Source organism: Carassius auratus, unplaced genomic scaffold (genome assembly GCF_003368295.1).
Source record: "Carassius auratus strain Wakin unplaced genomic scaffold, ASM336829v1 scaf_tig00000876, whole genome shotgun sequence".
Classification (NCBI taxonomy): domain Eukaryota; kingdom Metazoa; phylum Chordata; class Actinopteri; order Cypriniformes; family Cyprinidae; genus Carassius; species Carassius auratus.
The window spans coordinates 132,814-153,389 of NW_020523328.1; the positions used below are offsets into that span (position 1 = coordinate 132,814).

General features: G+C 36.1%; 1 protein-coding gene across 3 annotated transcripts in view; it reads right to left on the reverse strand.

The window, feature by feature from the left end:
• Positions 1–20,345, reverse strand: part of LOC113069103 (protein FAM19A1-like) — a 39,067-nt gene extending 18,722 nt beyond the window's left edge. For all 3 annotated transcript variants that reach the window (XM_026242083.1, XM_026242081.1, XM_026242082.1), the window contains exons 1-2: positions 20,000–20,345; positions 18,991–19,123 (exon numbers count right to left, since the gene is read on the reverse strand). In XM_026242083.1, coding sequence (XP_026097868.1) covers positions 18,991–19,123; positions 20,000–20,008 — 142 coding nt within the window. In that variant the 5' untranslated portion in view covers positions 20,009–20,345. The remainder of the gene's footprint in view (positions 1–18,990; positions 19,124–19,999) is intronic.
• Positions 20,346–20,576: the final 231 nt, after the last annotated feature.

Genomic DNA, 20,576 nt, shown 5'->3' on the forward strand with positions numbered 1-20,576 from the left:
GGGTTTAAAATAAGTATTAAAGGCACACTGTATCATACAGTATCTAAAGTCACAAATCAAGACATAAAGTCAAGTTTGAAAAATACACTACTGTTTAAAACATTGGGGGGGATTTAATTAACTATTTATTTGTTTATTTATTGATTGATTTTATTCAGCAAGAATGCATTAAAATTGTCTCAGCTGACAGTTTTCAATTCAGTTATTCAAATAAATGCTGTGCTTAACTTTCTGATAAGTTAAAAAGCTAGTAAAATGTATAAGAAGAAATTCTGAAGGATCACGTGACACTGAAGATTGGAGTGATGGCCACTGAAATAAATTACATTTTAAAATATATGGATAGTTAATTACTGTGTAATATTTCACAGTATCACTGTTTTTACTCTATTTTTAATCAAATAAATGCAGCCTTGGTAAGCATATGAGAATCCTTTCAAAAACATGAAAAAGTGCTACTGAACCCGTACAAAAATGAAAGCGATACGCAATTGCAAACTTCGGCTTTCTATATAATTGTCAGGTGGAAACTTTATTATATTATTATATTATACTGTTGCTCCATCATATAAATCTGGAGATTAATGACTTTTTACAGACTTTCATAGACTCTGAAAACAATATGCGCTTCCATAAAATGCCAGCACTAGCTGAGAACAAGCATTTGGAAAAACTTTTAAATGTTCAGTCTCTCTGCTGCCGCTGCTGGCATGATGTCAGTCTGATGGAGTCATGCTGTTCAGAGCTTCGAGATGAAGCTGATTCACAATGAGAGATTTCACATGAAGGGCAAACAGAGAGACGCCCCAGCGCACACCCCTTTAAAATGCACAGCACCACGTCTTAAACAAAATACGAATGAAAAGAAAGATATAGTATTGAAAGGTGTACTCAGTAAACAAATGCAAGCTGTATTGTGTTGAGGCATCTCTTCACCTCTGCTCTGAGTGTGGTTCAGTGCCGAGACAGAGCAAGGCTGTTTTCTGACCCGACCACTAAAGAATAAGATACTTGAAGTGACTAGCAGCTAATGCATTTTTCACCACATCTCTGTAAGCAACTCACGTGTGAATATACAGTTTATTTTTTTACTCGTTCCAGTAGCCGTTAGGCATGGATATACATCACAGCTAAAATTATGCAAAAGCTCTGAATGGGCACATATTCCATTTATTATCTCTGTCGTAGATTCATTTTGCCGAAACAGTGCCCTTTCAAATGGCAGGTAGGGTTTTTTTCACACTACGATCTTTACAACACATGTATTTTACACATGGGTGAAGCAAATATCAATAGCGGGACTGAAAGCACGAGTCACAGAAGACAAATGAAAGCTGGTGGTTTATAAAACTACACATGCCTCCGAGCACCACTATCCAAGCGCTGAGTGAAAAACAGCCTGCCAAGGGAGCCCTGTATAAAACCGCCAATGTTTTATTAAAATGCCGTGCAACTACAAAAGGCGAGAGCTGGTGTTGTTTTTAGATGAATAAGAATGGCATGAAAGGGGGTAAAGAGAGAGGGGACTGAAGAAGAGAGAGGGAGGAGAAGGAGAGGGGAAGAAAGGATAGAGGATGGGGAAGAGAGAGAATCTATCCACATCAGTATGCGTTTCCTCAAAGGCCGTCAGCGGGCTGTCACATTCAGAGCGGGCTGAAGCTTCAGACAGTGGAACTGATCTGGGGCATGAAATCATATTCTGAATCTCCTAAAGGACCCTGAGAGAAGCTGGTCACCAAAAAAAATAAATAAATAAAATGCGGGTGCTCTGTTTGTGCACTAGATTCACCAGCAAACTAACACATGCAGCACTGCCAGCACTAGTGATTTTACACCAAGCTCCAGTGTGAGAGACATATCCAAGAGTGATGCTAGTCGACGGAATAAGAGTAAAAGGTTACATTAAAATTTAATGTAGACATTCAAACACCATGTCTATATGGAGGTGCACATGAATCTGAGTTTCATTCGTTCATTTAAATTAAAAAATGGCTCCTTTTTCATTTTTTTTTTTTTTACACATGCATGTATATATTTAGGAAAAATATGTATGATAAATATATTGATATATAATATAAAATATAAGAATATAAATGTGTTATAAATATAATATCAAAATATATACTGTATGTGTTTTTTTTTTATAAAACCAGGCAATCAATCTAACTTTATTTATGTACATTTACAGAAATTTAATAAACCCAACAGAATTGCAACTTGACGTCTAGTGATCACTTTACTTTCCATTGCAATAGAATAAAATAATGAGTTTGTTGTATTGACATTAGAGTGGGTAGATGACCAAATATTCAGTTTAAAGCAGAGGATCTGCAGAACAAGGCATGAGTCAACTGGCCTGACTAACTTTAGACGTGTGGATGTGTGATTTCTGCCAGAGCATATTTACACAAGCACTTTTTTACAGTTCTGCAATTTAATTATAAAAAAATTGGAATTTCATTTAAAGCTCCATTTGAAATCCAAAAGCAAGTGCACCGTCAGGTTTGAAGTGCATGAACATTTTCATTTCAACACCACTAGTATTAATTGAGAATGGATGCTTCTATAACGGCTTCCAATCTTCTAGGAAAGCTTTCCACTGCATCACAGCTGTGTGGATTTGCTCCCTTTCAGTCACGGCCATTACTGAGGTCAAGTGCTTTAGATTCGCAGAGGTGTCCAGTGGAGTTCAGGTCTCCTTACAGGCTCAGGAGTCCTTACACAACCCAGACACCATAAACCATTTCTTACAGACTTCACTGTGGGTGCCATGTCGAATTTCATCCCCTGTAAATCCCTGTCTAGGGAAAGTGCGTCTGCATGCAATGAGCACATCTGAAATTGTCAAGTCTATCTGGTTGATCAGTATGTGATCTGTGTGCGAGTGATTCCCTGTCCTCTTTCTAATCTCTTCCTCTCCGGCGTCCTCCAGTCTCCACAACAGAGCTCATCTCATCTCCAGAAGAGGCTGGCGTGTGTGTGGATCATTTGGACCTGGCTGCTCTTCACACAGCTGTCTCATGCTCAAGCGTAATCACCACCAACATGATAGACCTTGACAGACAGCCTTGTGGCCTGAGTAATTTTGCCATTAATGTCGGGAAGAAGTGTTTCAGACAAACACAATTACGTGACGAGATTGTCTGCCCACATGCATGAATAACCAGGAGATGAGAGCTTGAACTGGTAGAACCGAATTAAGCCGCTCTCGGTTATGCTGCTCTGGATGCATTCAAGCACATAAGTATTATCTACTCTTTTTCTAAAAATATACAGCGGCTGAACCCTGTTGAATACCTGTCTTCATGGACAGAGCAATCTGCTTTCAGTACTGCCACACTGATCAAAGCGGCCCACTTGTGCTGTATAAATGCGATGGGCTCAAATTGTCCAATGTTAACACTATCAAACACATGCGCTCTGCTTTTCCTCCTTACTCCATTCACACCTCAAACAACCTCTGTCTAATCCCTTCATCCTCTCATAATGAGAGAAATGAGCAATAACGGCCTCGTAACTCCATGAAGGTGAACGGCAGAATGTGGGGGTGCTAAAATACACATGAGGACCTGAATAACAACAACAGCCCTAATCACATACCAAGCCCCAGATCGGGTTGCTCACTACCTTGCTAATTTATGAAGTTTCCCTCCCTTTTGGGCTCAATTTCCAACTCAAGATGTTTTCTCTTCGGAAATAATAAGGTAATTAAATATATAGGAAATAATGGTAATTAATTTTGCAGTGCATTCCTGAAGAAGTCTTATTGGAAGAATGCAGATTCAGTGAAAATGCGTCTCATTGAAATGTATCTGCAGTTTCCCATTGGACTTGAATGGAAAACAACAGCATATCTCAACAAAACATAATGTGTTTCGTATTTATGGCTTTGGCACGGTTTACCACTCATTTCATTTTAAAGTCCCATGATATTCAGCTTTAATGAGTCCTATGGCCATTGTGCGCACAAATAAAAAGGCTTAAAAGAAAAAAATTATCATAATATGAATATAACAATCCAAACATTTGCGTTGAGATTATAGACACAGTAGATCATATTTGTGAGAGTGTCCAGTTTCATTATACCACAAAGGAGATCATGCTTCTTGCCCGTAAACCATCATTACCGTGTTTTACTAACAAGCGAATCATTTAGCATCAGAGAAGCACTAACAGCATTCCGGCTGTGATTTAGGTAGTGCTAATCTTGCCGTTTTGTTTGCAGGGCATACAAAACACAAGTCGCAGTGGGCCTTTTAAACTCTCATTAGGAATATTCACATGGCCTGGGGGAAGAACAGATGAACTGATGTGTTAATTCAAACACACTGATTTCACATCTCTTTTTAATTCCTATTATCTCTCGCTTTTTGCACATTTAGTGGGGAATTGGCTTCTATTTTCTGGTCATTTTCCGTTGTGATGAGTTTTTCCCCTCACTGTGGAAATGTGTTTCAAATCTTTGCAAATTATACCAGTGGCGTGGGGTTATTTTCAATTTACTGCTCTTGATTGCATATCGAAATGTTAATCTCATTAATTTTTATGTTTTCTTGTAATGTGAGTAGGGGAGGCTGGGGAGTGATGTAACATGGGGTGAGTTGTAACATCATCGGTTTAACCAATTAAAAATAGCGGGATGAAATCACCGCCTTGCATTACCATTCAAAAGTTCGGGGGATTATTTTTTTTTTTTTTGTCACATGATCCTTCAGAAATCAATCATATGCAGATTTTCTGCTAATGAAGCATTTCTTATGATCAATGTTTAAAATAAAAAATAAAACAGGGAAACTAAATCTTACAGACATTGATCTTTTTTAGTGTTTTTGAGAGTATATGAGCTTCCTTAGGACTTCTGCTGAAGTAAAATCTAGGATTTTTTTAATATACAAAACAAAACAAGCTTCTTCAAACTTCATATAGACCATTTATCAGATCTGCAGTGGTGTGAAAAAGTGTTGGCCCCCTTCCTGATTTCTTATTTTTTGCATGTTTGTCACAGTTTTATGTTCCAAATCATCAAACAAAATCCAAAACTACATGGCCCTGTGTGAAAAAGTGTTTGCCCCCCTGTTAAAACTGTGGTTTTTATCACACCTGAGTTAATTTACTCTAGCCACAGGCCTGTTTACTGCCACAAAAGATCCTCAAAATCTAGACATCATGCCGAGATCCAAAGAAATTCTGAAACAAGAAAGTAATTGAGATTTATCAGTCTAGGAAAGGTTATATAGCCATTTCTAAAGCTTTGGGACTCCAGCGAACCACAGTGAGAGCCATTATTCACAAATGGTAAAAACATGGAACAGTGGAGAACCTTCCCAGGAGTAGTCAGCCGACCAAAATTACCCCAAAAGCACAGTGAAGACTAATCCAAGAGGTCACAAAAGACCCCACAACAACACCCAAAGAACTGCAGGCCTCACTTGCCTCAGTTAAGGTCAGTGTTCATGACTCCACCATTAGAAAGAGACTGGGCAAAAACGGTTCCAAGACGAAAACCCCTGCTGAGCAAAAAGAACATAAAGGCTCGTCTCAGTTTTGCCAGAAAACATCTTGATGAGAAAATACGTGGACTGACGAGATAAAAGTTAAACTTTTTGGAAGATGTGTGTCCAATTACATCTGGTGTAAAAGTAACACCGTATTTCAGAAAAAGAACATCGTACCAACAGTAAAATATGGTGGTGGTAGTGTGATGGTCTGGGGCTGTTTTGCTGCTTCAGGACCTGGACGACTTGCTGTGATAAATGAAACCATGAATTCAGCTGAAGGAGAATGTTCGGCCATCTGTTCGTGACCTTAAGCTGAAGCGAACTTGGGTTCTGCATCAGGACAATGATCCAAAACACACCAGCAAGTCCACCTCTGAATGGCTCAAGAAAAATTAAATAAAGACTTTGGAGACTTTTGAGCCCCCCCCCCCCCCCCCCCCACCAGTTATAAGGTTTAGGGGGCAAACACTTTTCACACAGGGCCATGTAGTTTTGGATTGTGATTTCCTTTAATAATGAAAACCTTCATTTAAAAACTGCATGTTGTGTTTACTTGTGTTATCTTTTACTAATATTTAAATTTGTCTGATGATCCGAAACATTAAAGTGTGAAAACATGGAAAAGGATAAGAAATCAGGAAGGGGGTTAACCCTTTCCACTCCACTGTATTCTTGTCAAGCTGACTTGGAAATATGTGTGCTGTAACAACCATCCCCTGATAGTAACACTGTTCACAGCAACCCTTTCTAAAGTTACAAGTAATATTTCTTATATTTAATTTCATGTTGTTTTCAATGAAATAGGTGATTGCATAATTTTAGTTTTGATCAAGTAAATTTGCTTGCAACAATTTATTTATAGATAATAATAAAAATGTCATCCCATGTTTTGTAATATTGTTTCAGCCTAGTGTGAAAGGTTGTAACAGCACTCTTTCTACTTGACACTAATTTATACTGTTTATGTAAAAGTATCATGTTCTACCAGACAGCTATGGGAAAATTATATTAAAGTCTGAGACACATAGCATAAAATTACACTGTGCACAGACAGCTTGCTTGCTTGCTTCAAGTTAATTTTTAGTTTGTCTATTATTGGGACAATTTACTCTCTCACAAACATTCAGCATGTGAGTTTGCAGTTTTTTCATCCCACAGCTAGAACACATTTATGGCACACTAACCTTCTGTCCATTTCCACTGTGTGCTGTAGAATTCATTAACTCGCACTGAATTCTTGAAAGTGGCGTCCAGACGGGAGAAAAGTCCTGCCCTTGCTGAAGTGAGTCATTATGTCTGTAGATTAGTTCAGAATTGCCCTCAGACCCATAAGTACTAAAGCGCTCTCTTCTATTCATCTGAAGGGCCCTCAGTGTGTTCAGACGTGTGCTTAGGGCTGTGTGATATGGACAATAAATACCATCACTATTTTTTAAATCTGTATTTTGATTTCAATTTTAATCACGATTTTGACACTATTTTATTACACACATGCTTTTACATTCATAAATGCATTCTGGTATTTTTTGAAGTTCAGAAGGAATCCAGTAGCTGTAATAACATGACATATATTAAATACATCTTAAAATCATCATTAATAAAATGCAAATTTGTATAATTTAAGTAAGGCTTTAATGTTCTGCTTCACCAAATATATGAAATAGCTGCTAATATTGATAATATTTGTTGGCACAATATCTTTACATAAATGATACGTGATGTCACTGGTTATTTCTTTATGCCTTTTTTGAAATCTTTTTTTTTTTTTTTTTTTGTGGCTTAATGTCCTAAAACAACATCCAGGGACAACAAGTTTTCTCACACATTTCTTTTGTTATAACGGAACTATAACGCGTAAATCTTCAATGTTTTCTCACCCAAAGACAATGATATTAAAAGACTCAATTTGGTACACATTCTATTATACAATTCTACTGTATCTACAGGAAAGAAGATGAGCCAGAAGTTGAACCAAAAAAAAAAAAGTTATATATATGAAAATTTTAAAGTGGTTTAATGCGTCATAACAGGAATGTCTTTGAATGTCTGATTGATTCTCAGATGTTACACCAGAGATTCAGATTCATTTTAGTGAATCATTTCATCCTGAACAGTCTTCTCTCTTATATGTAACATATTTTAAATTTAATTTTTTTAAATTTTTTAATGGAATGGAACAAACCAAATTTGAATTCTCACATGTTATTATCACGTATGAATAAAAAAAAGGGGGACAATTAATTTTAATGAGTTTTAGTTGTTTAATTGTTGTGGGTTCATTATGTACAGTACATGGTTTGAAATTTTTAATGATCAAACTAGCCCTAACTGCTTTAAATATAATTTACCAAAATTCATTCTATGAAAAATTTTAAATAAATAGCATAGTAAATAGCAAATAAGTCAAATACATGTTATAACTAAAATCGAATAAACTTGTGACTTTACAAAAATGAAACAAACATGAAAATGGTAGACTAATGGTATTTACCAACCATGTTTATCATTTTCTGATTGTATTTTTTATATTTTCTTTTAGTCAACCGGTTCATCCTGAACTGTCTTCCTTCTGCTATGTGACATTAGAAATTCTGATTACTTTAATTGAATCAGTTCATCTTGCACAGTTCCTCTGTTTTATGTAACGCTGGAATGGCTGATATATTTTTTTAGCGAATCGGTTCAATGATTACCTATTTCAGACCAATGAAAACTTGAGCTGCGTTACGCTACAAGTGATGTTGAACGGCTTAAAATTCATTGCGAGAGATAATGCTTCCTCTCAATGTGGTTTTCATTTTCCTGCCTGCATGACGGTTTTTGATTGATTACTTCTCTGTATGGCTGATGGCTGCGACTTTCGCATGCAAAACAGTTAAATTGCCTTGCCACCTCTACTGCTGCAGGTAGGAAGAGGGATTGTGTGAGAGAGAGTAGGTGTGAGAGTGGATGCAAAAGAGGAATCGAGAAAGAGTAAATGAGAGAGACATACAGAGAGATGGCATATTTATTATTGCATGGGGATCCACTTATTGGGTCTTTGTGGCTGTGAGCGAGGCTGTGAGAACAAAGTGTGGTGTAATTAATTAAGCTGTAGGCGACCGAAATCCATTTTTCTCAACCACCGCCTGTACACTTTCAATTACTCCTGCTGTTTAAACAATTACACACAAACACATTCCTGATACACCCTTTGAATTATTCATCATCTCCAAAAGCCATTTCTGACTGCAAGCCCCAAACTCAAACTGGTAACTGAAGACTCTGAGAAGTAGAGATGCTTTTTGTTTTTGTGATCAGTGTTGGGAAGTAACTGAAAGTTGAAATCTTTACCCAACTAATGTTACTTTTGAAAGTCAGCTCCATTCAAGTGAAATGGAAGGTCTTGAATGGTCTTCTGTCCCATAAAGTGAGTCACTTTGGGAGGTCAGGTTTTTTTAAAGATTCAGTTTGTTCTTGTCTCATGCACAGTGAATAAAATGAGAAAAAAAATGCTTTGAATCTTGATTTGAACCTTTTTAGGCTTTTTAAAACTAAGTTTAGTTAAATGGGTGTTTGTCAGGAAATTTTTTCCCAGACTGCAGTAAAGAAAAAAATCATATAATAAGCCTGAAAATGTCAGTTAAATTTATTTATTTTTTTGTATTTTTTTTTTTACATACATTTAGTAAAGGAGTTAAAAAAATGTAAAAAAAATAAAAACTGTATGATTGAATATCTACAGTAGGTCAGTATGTCTTTAAAAAATATGATATAGTTTGACTTTTTTATGAAAAGACAAGGTTTGTTCAGGTCAAATAGATTAACCCCAGGAGATTGAGTACTAAATGAGTATAATTAATGGCATTCAATAAGTAAGGAAAGTATTTCATTACATTTAATTTGACCTGTCATATAAATCAGTTAGTTTTTCTATTGAAAATGGTGTTTGATGGATGAATGAAACCAAAATTAATACAGAGATTACATTTATAAGAACTTAACACCTGCGCTGGATTTTTAAACTATGCCTCCTTTTCGTCTCTGACATATCTGTCACAAATCAAATAAGAACGTCAGAGAAATTTACATTTAAAAGATGAAAAAGAGGATGTATTTATTTGTATTGTGTGAACAATATGTAATCATGTAGTCAATGTACACATATATACAACAGTGGTTTACAAATCTGCCCAGTTACACAAAGCAACACTAATATTCTGTCCACATCTTATGGTCATGTTGGACTCGGATATTGATTCTTATCAGATATTCCCAGAAAATGATTCACAAATCACGGATGGGCTGTTTCCTTACACACAAATTATGCAGAAAATTTCCATGGCAGGAAGGTTGAAATGTAAGCGAGACAGCCGCACACTTGAGTCTGCTGCTCCGTCTATATTTGTTCTAATTCTGGAGCTGTCATGTTTTGTTTCACAGAAACAAATTTAAAACTACAACAAAAAAACAATAAGGGCAATGTTTGGCTATGCATCAGCAGCTCAGTTTCAGTTCCTCCCTGCTGAATATCTGAACATCAGCCCAAACTCATCTGCAATATAGATTTCTCACTTGCACACTGGAAATTGTTTGTTTTGAAACTGATGGCAAAAACAAGCCTATTAAACTTCTGCTGTTTGCGACATATGAAATCAATTAGAAGAGATTAATGGATAGAGCAGATCAGTGTTTTACTGTGCTGTGAAGACTTTGATTACCCCAGCAAATCCCCCTTGAAACCACAAACCATCAAACGGAGAACGCAGCTTCATATCATCAGTTTAGTGTAGCCATGACAACATCAGCAATATGTCACTAAGTTCTACACTTGTTGCATCATGGGAGATCTGGAGAGCATTGACACATTGAACCAGAACGAGATGAGAGATCATGTAACGACACAACATACAGATGTAAAGTAGAAATCCTTCGTCAGTTCTCTAGCTTTTCTCTGTGACATTTAACATATTTATTTGCCATATAAAAGTTCTTACTAATCTGTTTTCATGTTGTATTGTTTTACAGAAATGAATCACAATGGACGTCATTTGATCTTGTTACCACTGACACATAGAAAAAAACTCACTTTATTATCTTATGAAGCCAAAAAAATAAATAAATAAATAAATAAATAAGCTAAATAATTAAAAATAAATTAATTCATATAAAAAAATGTATCAATAAATTAAATAAATGTTGCATATTATAATGTTTTGATGCTTGAATTCACTTGCAACATTTAAAATGTTTGATTTTATTTTATTTGTTTGTTTTTATAGAACTGACTTAAATCTGCAAGACACCTGCACATTGAGAGAAGGAGACCTCAATTATAAAACGACAAGGCTAAAGTCTTGGATTGGTAAAAATCTCAATCCAACTGAGAGTTTTGAAAAAGGTTCCACTTACAATCTCCGTGCAGCCTGTCTGGAGCAGTTGTTCAGAGAACAATGAGGAAAACTGCTGTGGCCCGATCTAAATCCACATAGACTCAATATTAAAATCGCTGCCAAGTATGTATCTACTAAATAATTGATTTGGACTTGAAATTCTTTGGCATATGATTATTTTTAAATGATTTGTAGTAATTCTCACTCTGACACATAGTATACAGTGTGTGTGTGTGTGTATATATATATATATATATATATATATATATATATATATATATATATATATATATATTAAAAAAGCATGTTCATCAGTGTGTCATAAAAGCATAAAAGTCTAAATACATTTTCTGTGGTTCAGTGTTGTAAAAAAAATAAAACATGAAAATGTAATATTTATTTTGTATTCAGTAACTATATAGGCACCATCAGGGTTGGGGAAAGTCACTATTAAAAGTAAATGCATTATAATATATAAAAAGTAACTAATTGCATTACTTTTAATAATGCATAACCTTAATAATAAATATATATATATATATATATATATATATATATTTATATATATATATATATATATATGCAGAAGTTTTGTGTTTTGAATAAAAGAAAGAAGTATATAAATCTGTCTCTTGGTTCAGGTAGCTCAATAGATGTCAGATGTCTAGTAAAACTCATAAGGCTGATGTAATAAAGTTGATGTAGGACTTCCTCCGTGCTCTGGCAAGGGTAGAATTCACAGGTAATATGTGTTTGCATGTGTCTGGTGGCTTCAGGTTTTGTGAGGTCAGATTGGCATTCATAGAAGCGCTGTCTGGAGCGGAGAGAGAGAGAGTAGTGTGACAGAGAGCAGATGGAGGACAGCCCAGGGGCTGAGACTGTACGACTCTCCCATTGTTCCTACAGGCGAGCTGGCACTGTCAGGAAGATTGGATGGAAGCGGGAGAGATGGACGGAACGTCTCTGCTAAAATAATGTGCCTTTAGGAGCTGTATTATATAAGGCTATTAAACTGTCAGTGTGTGCTGCCATACATAGGGGAAGATAACCTTTGTTTTGCAGCAGATGAAAAACACATTCCATGTTTGTTTTGATGTAGCTACATCCATGGCCTGCATCTGTCGGTGTGTGTGGGGGGAATTATCACAGATGACTGTCTTCTCTCTCATGCCGCTGAGAAATATTTAATACTAAGAAGGACAAGCAGGATGCCGTGCCGCAGTCGAGCCCTGATTCTGTCAGAGGCACTTTGTAGGAAAGTCTTCGGGCGGCTTCAGCAGCCTAGAGCTGCAGATGGAGAACCGGCATCCACGTCACCTCTGTTATTGAGCTTTATTGAGCCCTCCTGGAGATTTCCTCCAGAGAAACTCTAATGGTAGAGCGGAAACCAGATGACGCTTTGATTCAAAGAGATCCGGGCATGTCTTTATTGTAGCCTGGGAAATATGTGAAATATTGCCAGGTCTCCCGCAATGAGTGCATTAAACTGTTAACAAAGTTAAAACAGCGTGAGTTAAGGGGTTGGACTGTTTGTTTGTTCATTCGTTGGCAAATAAATAGATTTATGTGATACCTGGAGAGAGCTATGCGTTAGAATTGCCATTTATCTCAGCAGCGTTTGCTCGGCTGGCATCGGGCCAGGCCTGGAAGTACATGACCTGGAGCCTGCCATCTTCATGGGTGCTCAGTTCTGCTGCCAGGCTGTTTTGAGCCAATTAACTGAACTTAAATGGCATGTGACTAATGACTGTAGAGCCCAGAGGAAAATGATGTCATGATCACACTGAATAGCTGATGGCAACACAAAAATGTCACGAGTCGGGAATTTGGAGCAAAAAATATATTTAGGAGCCTCTTAAAAAGAATCAGGCTCTGGTTAAGCATCTACAGTAATAAATGAAATATTTGTGGTTGCTTGTAAAATGTTTTATTATACACTTCAGCTTTGAATGTCTGCAGATATCTCTCTTTTTCATGCTGAAAGAAACCTTGTTAATTTTATATTTGATAAACAATATAGTTAAACATCATTCAATGTTTCATTAAGAAGAAAATATATAAAACAGACAAATGTATTGGTCTCTTTTCCCCTTAATTTAGTTTTTAGGATTAAGTTTTTCATCTTTAAGTGCATAAGAAGCATCTATCCAGCTTATCAGTTTTGTTACTTCAAATTTATTATCATTATCATTTTGTTTTTTTGATAATGTTTTTTTACCAGCAAAATGAACCAGAAAAAATCCAATGTATAAACCAACCTGCACTGTACAGATGAATTATCCCATATAGTGTGATAGTTCATACTGCTTTACACCATAATTATGCATAATTAAGACATTTAATATTAATTTCAACAGAGATTTTAGTAGATATTTACCTAAGAGGATATCTCTATGGACAGGAGATGCTTTTAACAAAGCTCACACTCTATAAGAAGAGTGCAAGACCAACATACTGTAGTTGCCTACATTGAAAAAAATCGTAATCAGTGTTTTTTGTGTTCCAGTAAAAAAAAAAAAAAAAAATGTCTGAACGTTTCTAAACCAAGATGCATTTACTAAAGAGACAGAAATGTATATAAAGAATTTTAATATTAATAATTTAGTTAGATTTGTATTTAATTTGCCAGAGAAGAAGTTTTTCGTGAGAACACCAACCATTATCCATCCATTACTAAGACTAGTAAAGTGCATACCTTTTAAACATATTTATCTGATATATATATATATATATATATATATATATATATATATATATATATATATATATATATATATATATATATATTGTATCATGAGTTGTTCAAGCCTCAGCTTACGTGGATAAATGGAGATGTGACGTGATGTATATCTGATGCCTTATATGACCATGTCTGGATATATGTTGATACATATTGCAACATGGCATAGATTTTCACAGCTTCATGTCCAGGAAGAGCTACATTGATCAAGAACCTAACAAGTAAAGTGAATCTGACAGACAATCTATATTTCCCAGAAACTCCACAAGATTGATATGATATCTGCCCTCTAAAACCACAGCAAGACGCTCATAAGTCATAGTTGTGTTGCTGTTAAAGTAAAGAGGCATCTGAACCGCAGTTATCGGATTAGCCTGCTGTTATTTTCAACGTAATACAGTTAGCCGTCTGTCCACTATTAACACTTGCACTTTAAATCTCTGATCTACCCAGGTTGATTCCGGTGTGGCTGGTTTTGTAATAGCCTGCTTGTCCTTGGACTTAGTGATGGTCTCCCAGGGGCCCGAGAAACTGTGTCTGTGTTTGTTTGTAAAGGGATGGTTCAGGTCTCGGTTTGTTAAAGAAGGGTTATTTTCTACATCTGGAGAGTTCAGACTCATAACACTAAAACATGACAGCTATGCATGCATGACAAACACAATTTGCTTAGTGCTGTTGCAGCTGTCAGAGCTGAATAGAGACCTGGTCTCGTGAATCAGCCATCCTCATCTGTCTGTCTGAGCCGGAGAGCAAGAACAGCCGGCAGCACATCTGTGAGAAGTGCTACACGTGCTCTGTGCTTTTCACTCTCTCCATCCCTCGCTTCTTATTCATCTCTACATTTAAAACACATATAATCATCGATTTGCACTGCATTGCAGCGGCAAGTTAATCAGGACCTGTGAGCCCACAATATACACACATAATGTAGGCACTATGGTGCTTCCATACATATAGCTATAACAATTCAGATTCCTCAATTTGTTTTGCAAAAAACACGTTAGATAGATATGTAGTTATCTATATTCCGCCTTTGAATGCTTGCTTTTGATTTATTAAAGCTATAAGGCATTAGAAACTGTGCTTTGCAGTGATTTTACCTGGAAACTGTGACTCTGAGTGGCTTTTACTGTAGCTTCACAGCACTGCGATAAAAGACACCAATGCTTAATACACAGTATAAATGTATTTTGTTTTTATTGATAATATATATCATATTTAATGTTCATAATATAATAGTTTATATAATTATAAAAGATATTTAAAGACATATTTAAATAAATGTAAATTTATTGCCATTTATTTAAATGAGCATAATATTATTATAACATTACAGAAGAGATAGTTCCAGTCCTGGCTTCTGATTGGTCATTACATTGTTCTAGTTCCAAAGAGAGGGTACTCAAACCCCTCCCTCACATAAAGGTGGTGATCCCAGATGTGTTGACCAATCACAATATAGAAACAGCTTTGAGCTGTTCGTCACACCACTCCACAACTCCCATAATGGATCATTATTTTTATAGCATATCAGCGTTCTGTTATTTACGGGAGTTCATCTTCTAGTAGGGATGCTCCAATATTAAAATTCTGGTTGATATCAATAATTATTTTCTTGTTATGGCAGACAACCGATGAATGATATTAAAGTTCTATACACATTTTGTTTGAATTTTGTTGAATTGGTTGAATTAGTTTGAAAGTAAAAACTAAAATCAGTCATTTTTAAATGCTGTAAGGTTCTTTAGAAATCTGCAGTGAAGCTACAGTAAAAGCCACTCAGAGTCACAGTTTCCAGGTAAAATCACTGCAAAGCACAGTTTCTTCTGGCTTATAGCTTAAGTAAATCAAAAGCAAGCATTTAAAGGTTGAATATAGATGACTACATATCTATCTAATTTCTGACAAGCATTTTTGCAAAACACATTGAGGAATCTGAATTATTAGAGCTATATGCATTGAAGCAAAATAGTGCCTACAGTGTTATTATTATTATTTTTTTTTTACTATATGTGTACATCAGCCGCTCTGTGGGCTATTGCTTAAATTTAGTACATTTTTTAACTATGGGATGTTTGCAGTTCCAAAGTGACATTATTTTGGCACATTCATATGTGCAGTTTATACTGCATAATAGTCAATACCGCATAAATCAAACATAGGCTGTCTCAAACCTTGACCTCCAGGGAAATTCAAATACAAAATTAAAATATGCAGTATATATATAAACATTTTCGCAATGGATGCAAGCTCAATTCATCAGATTGTGAACAACACCGTTTTGCAATTTCCTGCAGTGATCTTGGTCACTAGTTACATTGATGGTTTTAATGATAGCAACGGTACCGCAACAATTCATGACCTGTCAACCCTGATACTCAGTGCAATCTACCAGCCTCAAAGCACTCAATACTTAAACAAATATCTCTTTGTAACACAACACACACACACACACACACACACACACTCACTCTCTCCAAATCCACAATCTTACCCTGACTGGAAAAGCATTACAGTTAGAAATCACACTTGTCATAACATCAAAAACGTCAACATAATCACACAAGGTTTGAAAGCTGAGCAGATGTTGTCAGTTTTGCTGACCTTTAAAAAAAATTCTTATATGATTGGCAGTTTGAGAGAATGTTTGCTGAGCTTGATGTTTTCACAGCATGCAAACGCATCCTGGAGCTACTACAATCGGTGCCGGTTGTTTGTGTTTTTCATATAAGGCAAGTGGTAAAATGAAATGACTGTAAAGATTTATTTTCAGAAAACACTGATATCTCAAATGCACTCCTTTGTTATTGAAGTAGTGCAGAAAATATGACCATAAATTGACATCTTTTGTAGAAATCATCTCTTTGGAGCAGAATGGGGGCTTAAATATGAATTATTTAGTGCCCCTTTTTATACTGAGTCAAAAAAAATCTTAATGCCTCAGTATTGTTCATCTTTTGAGAGAACATATGGACACTTAAACGTAATCTCTGTCCATTCATTCCATCCAGCACCAAATGTGAATTTTATGCAACATCACCAAAGCTCATAAAAGCCCAATCTGTGCAGTTTGTTTATCTGCTTTGATATTCAGATTTATGATAGTGGAATCCCAGAGAGCCAATATATAGCCCTTCATTTAGGATGAACGTGATTGTTAAGAAATACTGCTGTGCTCTGATAAGTCTCTTAGCTGGAGCTCAATTGTTCAATCGAGGCTAGCTTTCCTAACATCGCTCTATCTACATTCTGAATGACACTGAAGCCAAATCTAAATAGTCAAAAGTATTTGATGTCAAAGAGGCAAAACTCCACCGACCTTCTACTTTGAATCAAGAATAGCATGTACCTCTATAATTGTTCTATAGTCTGTACAATAAAATCAATTCCAATTCAGGATCCAATCCCACTAAAGTGCCTCTAGCAAGATTAGTTAAAGTAAGTGGTGCGGTCTCAAATTGCTTTTAGCCCTCTCATTTGAAGGTGTGAGGTTACAAGAAGCATTTGTGCTCTGTTTCAATTGAGGTGAACCTTAAAACCACCCCAGACCGCTGAGATATTAGACAAACAGGATTTTCTAATAGATTTACATTCTGATAAAAATGTCTAATATACTCTTGACCCGATGTGTGAAAGAAAAACTGTAAGTGAACCCAGGTGCTTGTAAACTTGGCTAACCACGAGGTCTGAGAGCAGTTCTGGTGTTTTGCATGTTCTGATAGGGATAAAAAACAAAAACAAAAGAAAAAAGAAAAAAAGTCTAACCATCTAATTGTGCTGGGTTAGCATAGTAATGTATGAACTTGTATTGAAAAATCGCTGATGTCAAAAGACATGACTCCAATGCAAATTGATCATTTATTTACGGATGATAAAAGCTAGCCAAATTAGGCAGAGTTACTTGACATGTCCTTGATGTCAAGTGCTTGACTCCTTGAAAAGCCTCTGCAAACACCAACATCATTAAATACAGACCAAAATCTGTTGTGTGCGGTGAATTACTGGGTACCGAGAGCTTGAAACCATCAAAACAATTCTGCTACTGTGTTGGGTTGCCACTTGATAAATGTCCAAATCTGGGTTCTGCAGCAATGCCATGTTGAGAACCACTGTGCTAGAAATCCATCCCCTGTGTGTCTACTTTCCTGAATCAGAGTTGCACCAATGAGAATTCAATTAAGAAAAGGATTTGTCGAAGTTGTGTGCACTACTTAATAATACACTGCCTAACAAACCAGCGATTAAAACCTTCACCTGCAATTAATTTTGATTGTCTGCCATGGTGGATTAACCAATGGAAGTAAACAGCAGCATAAATCTCTTCAAATACTCTGGAAATAACCGTATTCCATTTTTTTGTCATATAGAGAAGGATATCAAAAATTGCTTTTTATATATTATATTATATTATATTATATTATATTATATTATATTATATTATATTATATTATATTATATTATATTGTTTGCATTTTACTGTACACATAAAATATCTAAATACTGTATATACTGTCATATTGTTATTCTGTGTATGTTTATTTTTCATTAAATATTCTTTGTTGATTTGTTATCATTATAAAAAATTCTTCATGATTAGCAGCTCTCTTAAAGGGACAGTTCCCCAAAAATGAAAATTATGTCATTAATTATTCACCCTCATGTCATTCCAAAACCTGTAAGACCTTTGTTAATCTTCAGAACACAAGCAATATTTTTAATTAAATCCGAGAGCTTTCTGATTCTTCAACGACAGCAATGCAACTGAAACGTTCATGGCCCAGAAAGGTAGTGAGGACACTGTGAAAATAGTCCATGTGACATCAGTGGTTCAACCATCATTTTATGAAGCTATTTTCATTTCATTTCAGAAATTTTTGGGTGAACTATCCCTTTAATTTCTTAATTGGAATTGGAAATTTAAAACAGAAAGTTTCTCTCTTGTCATCATTTTAGGCTTTTATTTATATCGAAACATTGATCAAAGCACATATATAGAGCACATTAAATATGGCAAACAGAAACGCAGACATACTTGCATACTTGAACTGTGAGAACCAATGAGTTTTGTTCTTGCATGTCACACAAGCATGTCTGAGCTTCCATTTAGCATATTTGAAGTACTATATGTATACTATATGTATGCACACCAATCAATATTTATATGCCAAAAGCCTAAATTTAATTTCTTTACCATATAAACGATTGTTTCACTTTAAAATGTTTGTATTAAACTGCTTGATTTATATACTTTTACAATCTCTTTGTGTTGTTTTTGATGCATGAAATCTTTGGTCGTGTGGACTTTCAGATTGAGACTGATAAATCATGCAGATGTCAGAGTGGACGATGAGACAGGAGATGAAGAGAAGGAAGGACTCACCGAGGATCTGTATGTTGGTTCCAGGTGGGGCCAGGTGCTGCTGGATGGTCTCATAGAAAGTGGCCTCACACATCAGCATCATGACTGTCACACTGACCCACACCCACACCAGCCACGACATCCCAACACTCCTCTGAAGACACACAGAGAGAGGTCAGTAACTCACACACTGGCTTTTCATCTCTCACTTCCATTCATTCCTTTTTAAGTGCAGTGAATTCCATGAGGTTCATTCAAACCTGGTATTTCTAATTACATCTGAAATAATATTTATTATAATTTATGCGAGTCTGACAGAACTTCCTCACTCTCTAAAAAATGAGTAGGAATATGTAAATAAAGCTTTGCAGGTAATTGCTATTTCAGTTTTATACTTTAGTATTCCACATTTAATTCAGTGTTGTCCATTTCTTTGTAATTGTTTGTGCACTAGTGATTTCTGTGTGAGAAATTGATTCTACACCACATTTTTTTCAATGCAGAGAAAAATCACAGATCCAATCTCCATGTAGACCAACTTGCTTTTAGCCTCTTAGTCTGTCTATTAGGCCACATTTAGAGATGAAAGTGCCAATTGTTTTTTTTCCTCAGCCACCTGACAGTCTCTTCCTTCCTTGAGTCTCCAATTGCCTATTCATATTCATAAATTAGAGTTATGACTCGACAGTCACATATTCTTCAGTTATCCACATAGCAATTCTGAAATTGAATGTCAGACTAAAACTATAAAAACGTCTGGAGAACTTATGAAAAGAGCCAGCCATTCAGTCTCATGACATATACTTCATAATGTAGGCTATAATAATCACTGAACACGAGACCGGGTAAAGATATTCATGCTGATCTTTCAGTGCACTCCTTTTTCATAGAAAAAACAACAACAAAAACAACATTTTCCTTGCATCAAGGTAAAAACATGTTATATATTTGTTTCCTGAACATTTCTATTGCATCAGCTGCATGCTGATACTTGGTAAATAGCAAAACAAAGCTGAAACAACTACTGTACCTGTATCATTCAGGGACCGCCGTAGGAGAACTCAACACTTTGTCCTCAATCCATCCATTGTGAGGTGTCCAGATATCCCCGTGTCCAGGTATTGTTGTCTTGTAGAAACTCTCAGTTCTTCTGTCTCCTCACTTTGAAGCCTGTAGCTGAAATCAGGGACACTCTAGGACAAACAAAGAGCGAAAGAGCGAGAGCACTATGATTCACGCACGGCAAACCCTCTCATCTAACCCTAGAATCGCCTCTTCACTCCCCTGAGCCACAGTGATGATTTTCCGCTTCACATTTAAACACAACTGAAGGGCGGTACTCTCTCTCTCTTCCTCCCTCCCTCTTCCTTGCTCTCTCTCTCTTTTGCTTCACTCTCCCATTTCATCCCTTTCTCTCTCACACACTTTCTCTCTGTCTCTTTCTCTTAGTCCCTCTCTCCATCTTTCTCTTCCTCCCTCCTATTGCATGTAATTATTTTTTCCCGATACACGAGAGCTCCTAGCTTCAAGCTATACATGATCTCTCATCTAAAACCTGCCTTGATCTAGCAGTCACTGGAAACTGGGAAATGATGTCGGGCATTTGT